This window comes from Loa loa (genome assembly GCF_000183805.2).
Source record: "Loa loa unplaced genomic scaffold supercont3.302, whole genome shotgun sequence".
Taxonomy (NCBI): domain Eukaryota; kingdom Metazoa; phylum Nematoda; class Chromadorea; order Rhabditida; family Onchocercidae; genus Loa; species Loa loa.
The window spans coordinates 43,350-52,765 of NW_018108482.1; the positions used below are offsets into that span (position 1 = coordinate 43,350).

Genomic DNA, 9,416 nt, shown 5'->3' on the forward strand with positions numbered 1-9,416 from the left:
ATGGCTCAACGTCCTATGTCATCATTGCCTGGTCCTTTCGATTTGATGATGCCAAAAACTCTTGATGTAAATACGATAACTGAAGCATTAAATCGAATGTTTCCCTCACTTCAGCTTATCCCTGCTGATATTCAGAAACCAACGGTAAGTATTCTTTTATCTTGAGGAAAGCTACTTTTAAGTCTTCATTACCAAAACTAAGGTTACATTCCTGTATTTGTTGGGGTATTCAAATCGGTTTGCTCCGTTTGTTTCACAAGGCTTTCACATAAATAAGTCGTTTACTTTATTCTCGTCAATTGTTTTTTTTTTACTAATGGAGAGATTGAACTTATTGGTGCTTACAGCTCAGTACCGATCAGGAAATGCCGTTACGGTATAAAGTCGTTAGATTAAATTTGAAAAGTTGAATTTCTGTGTTTGAGAATTTCTAGATTTAGACTCCTCTGTATATCTGAAATTCAAGCAGTAAATGCAAACATTCATTCCTCTTTCGAGGATCTAAGGATGTGTTATTCTTACTAATCAAGGAAAAGGAGATGTAGTTGAGATAGAGAAAAATTTAAATAATGGGGGAAGAAAATAACTACTTTATAGATTTATGTCACCGATCTGATTTCTTTCACCATAATTTTGGATCTTTATTGGCTTAATTTTATATAAGAAATAGGACTTTGAGGCGATATTTTCTTATATGAATCTTCATTTGAGCTTATATTAGTATTTCCTACTTCTTAGAACTAGTTCGAAATATATTGTAAGGTCTATTCTTTCTGAATGTAAAGGTGACAGCGTGCAATATATATAATGATTCTTCAAAACAGCTAGTTAAACCAGATATTGTCATTTCACTTATTTATTAGCCCTGATCCGAAATTGATTTCATTTTTCCTCTCAAATCAGGTTTTGTTCAAGCTAACAGTAGTAGGAAGAAGTCCTATAATCATGAAACTTACTGTGTTTCAAGTTCATTACATTAAGTCACAGCGTAACAACGGAAATTTCATTGTGAGCGATACGTGATTTCAGGCTGAATTAGTGCATACTATATATCAGTATATCACCCAGTACATCATGGATATTCCGGATGCTCTATATACAACACCACCATTTACATTTAACAATGATAAGGATATGGATTTATACACTCAGGCATATCCGAAATTAGTCATCTTTAAAGCTCTGTAAGTCATCCAAGATATATTGCGCTTTCTTTTGGTGCTGCTGACTGTCATTTTGTGGAAAACACATAGTTTTCTAGATCTTACTATACCATTATGTGATAATAAAAGTAGGATTCTTGAAATCTGTCGCATCAAATATAAGATTAAATCTAAAAGACAAGAATACTCTACCAGCCAGGACTGAGAATTCTTCAAATGGATGACTGTTTGTAGTTGTTAAGCTTTTTTTAGCTTGAATTCACCGGCGTGAATGATGATTTTGACTCAGGAGTCATCTGTTTGCTTAAAGAATTTGACTTTTTCTGATTCCAAAAATCTCTTCATTTGAATGAATAATAGAGAATATTCTAGGTCTGCTATTGTGGAAGATATTTCATCAAATGAAATCCAGTTCAGCTATCTCGATTTGATCGCTCCAGAACCAGGACCAACACGGATTCTTCTTTCAACCCTAATCAATTTCATTGAATTCACAACAAATGCTGTTGCGGTTTGACTTTATTATTTCATGATATTATACTCAAATGAAAAAGCAACTGCGTAAATGTTATATATGATCTTCCTTATTTCATAAATATCTTCAACTCGAATTTTTTTTGTGGATTTGTCATTTATTTTTCATTTCGTTTCTCTGTGAGCGTATACTAATAAACTGTGGCGATATCCATTTACGGTTCCTAATGTTAACAACGCGTGGTTTATTTTTGCTAATTACTTCTGTAATGCAAAACACTTCGGCGTCTCGCATCACTTCGCTTATATAAGGCTGATATATTGGTGTTGGCTGCGCTTTCTCGACTTTTTTTTTTTAAAAAGCAAAAACAGTGCTACATTGATATTTGCCATCGAAACTTGTGAGTTAACTCTCTTCGAAAACGATGTAAGTTACTAAATAACCTTTCAACTTTCAGAAAGCGCATGATATATTCAGCAGTGTTGATAGTCGTAAAAGTGAGCTAGAATCCAAAGGACGTGATGTTATTGATCTTAGGAATGAAGTACAACGTTTGCGTAACGATGCAACTAACCGAAAACATTTGGAAAATGAGGTAATTGGATTATCAGCTAAGCGAAAGTAGTTTTTTTTCCCCACTTATTTGAGTCGTTGTCTTGTCTTATGAGGACACATAATGTTGCCGTATTGTAATGACTCGCAAAAGTGTTAGCACCAAGTCACTTGTTCTGCGACAATCGTGTGATGTTTTCTTTATTGCCATCACCAGGGAATTAGTAATGAAATCTTTTCAGTTCCGTGAAAAAATGGAAATCCTAGAGCGTAATATAAAAGATACATATGTTCAAACAGAAGCAATCCAGATGGAGCTAAAAGCAGTTTGCGAAGTTAATATCGAGACGGAAAAGAAACTGGTGCATTTTTTTAATCTAATGGTGGAAACTGATCGAAATAGTAACTTTTACATTTTGAATTTCATGGATTTGTGCTGTTTTTTTTTCTTCGAGGAAGCGATCCAATCCTTTGGAATAATTTAAATGTTTATATATTTAAAAAGATTTTCATAGGAGGAAGCCCAAAGTGAAATTAAACGCCTAACATTTCAAATTGATGTTATTGATCGTGATATTGTCAATTCACCTGACCGTTTGAACGCTGATTTAAATGAATTAACGAAGTATTTTGAAAATATTCAGAAGGAAATTTCTACAGAAAGGTTGGTGCACGTTTTGGAACGTTTTGTTTTTGTAAGCTGAAGTACTGTTCATGCAATTCCTTCGAGTTTCCAAAATTTTTCTTTTTTTATTTTTCACTTCCTTGCTGGTTTTGAAATTTCTTTGAGAGCTTTTAGGCTTGTCCAAGGTAAAAATTGGAATTCTGTCTGTCGAAAGTGAATAGTCTTCCTCGTAATTTTGAATTAGGCTGGACGGATACTATTGAATGTTAGGAAAAAGAAGCACAGCTAAGATAGTCAACTTCAGCAACTCAACGAACTGATTTGCTTCGAGCTGTGATGCATGTTCGATGTGTGCTTGTAGCATCACCTACTACTGCAAGATATTGTGCAAGAAAAAAACATTGTTGGGATGTTAAACTTATGTTGTTTTATGATTTCAGTCGTAAGAAATGGGAATACAAGGAAAAGCAAAAGGTTACAACGATGATTGCTCGATCTATAGAACATTTTATGGAGATTTTGAATAAATTGCGTGAGCGTCAGGTGTAGAATGTTATTTTTCATTCAAATATTTTGTGTTGTGATTTTATTTTTTCCTTACTGAGGATGTGTATTCCCCATGAATATTAGACTTCATATATATCTTTTCGGTTTGCTTAAAATTTCCAAGAGTTGCATTTTTCACAGTACCAAAACTACTGGTTACGATGTTTCCAGTTTTTTTAGCATTTTCTTTTCTCATTCTCCATTCTTTATTTGATTTCATACTTGATATAATTTAAATTTAAGGTTAGCTTTTAAAAGCTTTTTAAGCAATTAACTTTTTAAGCAAATTAGCAAATTTTAAGCAAACTTTTTAAACAATTTAGCTTTTTAAGCAAAACCATTTCTGTTTAAGAAACTGCTTTTAATTCTAAATGATACATCCGTTTTTTTGGACTTGCAGAAAGAAGGTGCAGTAATCGAAGAAGCTGTAGCCGTTGCGGAGGAGCAGCGTAATGAAGCGGAAGAAGGTTACACGAATATAGAAGAGAAATTGACGAAAGAGGTAAATAAATTGCATACGATGGAAAAAGAATTCGAAAAGGAAGAATCACTTCACGAGAAATCACTAAAAGATAATAACGAACATTTGGCGACATTAAATGCGTTCGTTTTCGCTTATTTTTCTGCTTCGATTTTGTTCATTTTATTATCCTTAATCACTTTTCCTTATCCTCATTAATATCGTGAAATTCATGGACGGAATTTTAAAATTTCTGTTTCTTTTATAATTTAAATTTGATATATGAATTAAAACGTATACTTGAATTGAAGGAAATAGATTCTTGTAATATTCTTTACTAATTATGCATACACTCCAGTTTTTCTGAAAATATAATTTGATACTACTAATTTATTTGTATTAAGTAACTATAATTTCACTCCTTCATTTTAACTTGCTTATTTGCCTTGTCTGAAGCGATTCATATATTTAATTTGCACAGAATGAGTTAGCATTTTTTTTCTTTATTGGTTCTTATATTCTACTGCTTCAAATCCTTTTCACTTTTTTTTTCCAATTTTTTCAATGTGCATTTCTTGTGAATTCCTCATAGTTAGTTATGAATTCCTCATGTGCGTTAAAATTATTTTCACGCTTGATATATATTAGTCGAATGCCAAAATGCATTCGACACCAATCCATTCGTCAGAATGCCCGTGTACCGCGGTGTTTGTCCTGCAGGTATGACAACGCTAAAGATCAGTGCATGCCTGTATTTATTCATAATTTCTTTAAATATTCTATTTCTTCACGGAATTTGTCTCAATTAAACTAGTAAGAGAAGAAAAACTGGAATCTAATATAATGGGACATTTCACTAATAAAATATTTGGATCTTCTTTAGTTCAGATAAAATTCTTAGCTTAATTTAGTTCAAATACGTTTTGCTTAACGTACAAATGGTTTTCCTTCAGTTTTTGTCAAATTACATATTTTGTAAATATTCGGCTTTAAATATGACATTTCCAGACAAGTGAAGGATCTTCGTCGGCGGATGCAAGATTTTGATAAAGAGAATGTGGAAGTGCAACGAGAAATCGGGAAAGTAAAGAATGAAATTGCAGCATTGAATCGAACAACAAATGGAGAAATTCGAAATTTGGCTATGCGTCTTAGCGAAATCCTTAATAAAGTTCATTTTTCCAACTCTTTTTTAAGCTAATTTCCAAGTTTACAAGTTTTTCAATAATTTTATCATTCCAGTTTTTAATTTCCTCTTTAGATTTCTGTTAACTGTTTTATAGGTTTTCTTTTTTTTTTTTTTCAGAGAGATGCCTTCGGACAGCACCTCCGATGGTGATACCACTATCCCTCTCCCTCTCCTTGTCTTCATTACTATATTTAATTTATAATTATGATTTTATGCAAATATATGGGTGCTGCATGAGTTTTAAAAATGAAATTTTAATAGCGGCTCTAGCAGGAATTTATACAGTCGAATTAAGAATCCTACTAATTTCGTTTTGTTATAGTATGAGGAAACTGTGAAGCTGTATGAAGAAGATTACAAAAGAATGGATAATTTAAGCAGTAACCTGATCACCATGCTAAATGGGTCCGATGGTGACACCACCTTCGATACATCGCTATCAAGCAGTATGTTGAGTGAACGAAATATAAGTTAGAGACGACAAAAATCAAGGAAAGGAAACCAGAATAATATCCTTAACTCAATTTATCAAATATTTAGAATTTTCCTCTTAAGAATTAGCCCTATGATTTGTGTTAAAATAATTGCAGTAAACCCAGGAGAGAGAATAAAAATTAAGTGAAGTTAATAAATCACTGAGAAGTTTATTCTTTTTTTTTAAATTTCAGAAACTCGCATTTCTAACAGGACCCACTTTAAACTATTTCAATGTCTTATTTTAGTTTTGAGATGAAAGGGAGTAGGAAGAAAAAAGAAACGAGTGGTTGTAAGAGGAATGAAAGAATTAATAAAATCCTTTTCATATTATTATGACTTAGCTCTTTTGGACTTTAAATGTCATTATTCACTGCAAATGTTATGCAATGGTTGTCCCTTATCTTTGTTTTAATGTGTACTAATATTTTGTGTACTTTAATATGTACTTTATATATCTACTTCCATTTTGATTTCTTTTGTAGTTTTTTTTATTCATTCCATCTTTTTGTGTTATCCCAATGACATTGGATTTCAAATTTGAAACTCATATGAAATGTACAAATCTTATGTTCGCTAATCGCAGGCAGATTTCATATTAATTTTTCTAGAATTTCTGTGTTTCAGTTCATGTGTTTCATATTAACTCCTATATCACTTATCAGAAGCATAAGTAATCGGAAATGTTTTTCTGTTATGGGATTAGTAGGCGGATGAAACAAGTCATTTTCACCTATTTTGACAAAATTTATTAAAAGAAAAATCATGAAGTAATTGCCATTATACCTCAGTTTGATCTTGTTTTGTAATTCCTTATGTTTTTTTGGAATCGATTTTGTATATAGTCGAAAATGCTTCGCCATCATTTAATTTTGCAATCGACATGCTTTCATACTAGAAGGCTGCTATGGACTGATGTTCGGAATTGGTGAATACTATAACCAATCTGATTTTATTTTCAGCCGCTCATCTGAAATGAGAATTCAGTGAACTGTCTACGGTTTCTATGGGAAAGTGATAGTGATTTAAAAATTGAAGTTTTTAGATCCAAATATTTTTTATCAAAAAAATTAAATTATAATTTGGAGAAATAATATGATGAATAGATTTTTATTGCGTCTATTAAAGGAAAATACTCTTTAGGTTGCTGTTTTTTCTTTCTTTTTTTTCGTGATCATAACGTAAAAGGAATATTTGTGTAATGTTAACAGACGTTTACATCATTTCAATTATATTAAAAAGAAAGTTCTTATCATAAAAATATGGACTGTAACTGATGAAACCTGCAGTATTAGATGATTCCATATGTTGTGATATTTTATGCGATACTTTAAGCGGCTTCTGTGCCAAAAATCGTTCAGTTGTTCTGATGAATGAAGGATACTGCGATGCTCTAATCAGGGTTTTATCATTCCTGCTGCTAGTGTTGCTTTCTTTGAGTAGATCCTGTTTATACCTTGATCGACCGCCTTGTCTTACTGTTGACATTGGTTTAGTAGTATAGTCGGTCTTCAGTGTGCGATTCTTGTCAGGTGGAAACTGGAATTTTATTTAAAATTTTAAATTAGTATTATATAGAATTATAAAATAAATTATTGTAAAATTCCAGAGAAAGGTATATTTTATGTTCAAGGATAAATTTTTTGTTTAGTTATAAAATCTTAAACAATTATCTGTGATTCTTAAGTTATCGAAGCTTGATCAACAATTGATGGTTAATGGTCAATCAATAATCTATATACTGTATACTGTGCATCTTTCGAAGTCTTCTGTTGATCTAACTAACCCTGCTGACATAATCAGGATTCCAAATCCATATATAATAAATACTCATTGATGTTGCTGGTAATGACACAAAAAATATATAGCCTATTACTGTACAGCATCGTATCCATCTGAAATTCCCTTAAAATATCAGTATCTCGAATTATTTCAGCATCATTTAAATTTTCTACTGGAAATTGTTATGGGTTGAACCTGAAACCATGGATGTATCATCTAGATGTAAATATATGTAGTGTGTTGGTGCGGAATTCCGTACCTGGATTTGATGGTTAAGTTCGATTCGATTGCAATGCTTCACGAAAAGCACTGAATTGATCCAAACAAATGGACAATTTAGCCGTCAAAGGAAGCAATAATACGAAAATTTGGATCTTTATTGGGTGAGGCTAGGCTGTATTAATAAGCTTTAACCTCAAAGAAGTTCCAACATCTTTCTTCAATGAAAAATGAAGGAAGGTAAAAATGGCTTTATCACTTTACAATAACTTATCATAAATTTTGCTATGAAAATTAGGAAAAAATATTGGTAAATCTGTATTATACATTTACAATATTTATAAAGTAAAAATGAAATTTCAAAAAAAAAAAATTTGAAAAATAAATGAAATACATCATTTTTTATTTAACATACAACTAACTTTTTACTTTCTCGTTGCGTAAATTTGGCTCGTTTATCAGATGTATATATTGGTTCTTTTATCCTTAATCGAGTTGTTGTAGTTAATGAATTATTTGACATTGTTAAATTCGTCCACTTACTTCTTCCTCTTCTATTAATTAACATGAAATAATAATTGGCTGAAGAGGTAAAAAAAAAAAAAAACTTCAAAATTATTATTCAATAACTATTACAATGGATACATATATATATATATATGCATGTACGTGGAGACAGACATAAATAAAAGTAAATATATTACAATGAATTTAATATTATTACTTGTAATTTATATTTAATTATTAACGTATACTAATTAACAACAATACTTAAATGTATGCTAATTAGTAATAATTTTCATTACTATATTTATATAATTTAAGAGATTACATGAAATAATGTGAAATTAGAAACAAAAAAAAAAAAAAGAAAGGAAGGATTTATAATAGAAGGGAAGACTTTTATTTGACTGAATTAATAAATAAATAAAATGGGATAATGGAGTAGAAGAGGATGAGTGAATAATTCTTGGATCAATAGTTTGAATGTTGAAGAAGAAGTGGAAGAAGAAGCTAAGATAGAGAATTGAAATGCTTCGTATGAATTGATCAACAAGCTTAGTTGTGATAGTTTGAAAAGGCGACATAAGCAAAAGTTAAAAAGTTCAATGAAATAAGAAGAGAATTTGTTGATGATACAAAGCAGAGTATATTGAAATGCTTCCTATTGAGTGAAATGAATAAAATGGAAAAAAAAAAGAAAAAGAAAAAGCGCAAATAGTTTTATAATGTTTAGTTATGAAATAAAAACAAAAAAAAGAAAAAAATAACGTTTGAAAAAAGTTTTTTTTTTTTGATAAAAATTTAGAATAATTTTATCAAATTTCTATTTGTAATATTTGTTAATTAATGCTGATTAACTTAATTAATTATTAATGAATCGATAAAACAGAATGGTTTTTATCCTTTGATTAATTATCAATTAGTTTTATTTGTTACTTCATGGAAGTGTATCGATTTATTTGATTGCTATTTTCGTGTGAGAATTTTTTGATAGTATTTTTAGAAAGAAACAAAAAAAAAAAGTTTAAAGTCTTAAAAATTTAGTTTAAAAAAAAATCTAAAAAAGTTTTTTGAAAGAAAATTGAGTTTAAAAACAAAATAATTTGAAATAGGAAATTAAAATTTATTCGTAGTTAAGAGAAAATTTATTATGGATATTATTTTAAATAGATAAAATTTATCAAACAATGCATTCATTTAATAAGAATGATTTCAGAGGTGCTCGGTTTATTGCTTGGCCAAATAGCTATCCTATCGATGCAACGATTCTTTAAGGCTATGCCAAAATCATGGATACATCAAAATGTACATCCGTTTATTCGACAATTCCTTCGATGTGATATGTCAACAAATATTAACAATAGTAACAGGTTATTTTCATCGATTATTCAAGTACTTGGCTTTTTTTCTTTTTTTTTTNTTTTTTT

General features: G+C 30.3%; 2 protein-coding genes across 2 annotated transcripts; one reads left to right on the forward strand and one right to left on the reverse strand.

The window, feature by feature from the left end:
* On the forward strand, positions 1-5,610 carry LOAG_07920 (hypothetical protein; the record flags this gene model as incomplete). Its single annotated transcript, XM_003143452.2, has 10 exons — positions 1-144; positions 1,030-1,184; positions 1,536-1,674; positions 2,096-2,233; positions 2,433-2,552; positions 2,706-2,854; positions 3,256-3,358; positions 3,762-3,964; positions 4,830-4,992; positions 5,333-5,610. The coding sequence occupies 10 exons, from the start codon at positions 1-3 to the stop codon at positions 5,483-5,485; spliced, it is 1,467 nt and encodes a 488-aa protein (XP_003143500.1). The 3' UTR covers positions 5,486-5,610.
* Positions 5,611-6,035: 425 nt separating this feature from the next.
* Positions 6,036-8,041, reverse strand: LOAG_07921 (hypothetical protein). The gene is made up of 4 exons (XM_020447569.1): positions 7,908-8,041; positions 7,271-7,379; positions 6,768-7,023; positions 6,036-6,454 (listed from the first exon to the last, which is right to left on the reverse strand). Exons 1-4 carry the CDS (start codon positions 8,006-8,008, stop codon positions 6,420-6,422), a joined length of 501 nt encoding a protein of 166 aa, XP_020302215.1. The 5' UTR covers positions 8,009-8,041; the 3' UTR covers positions 6,036-6,419.
* Between the last annotated feature and the right edge of the window lie 1,375 nt (positions 8,042-9,416).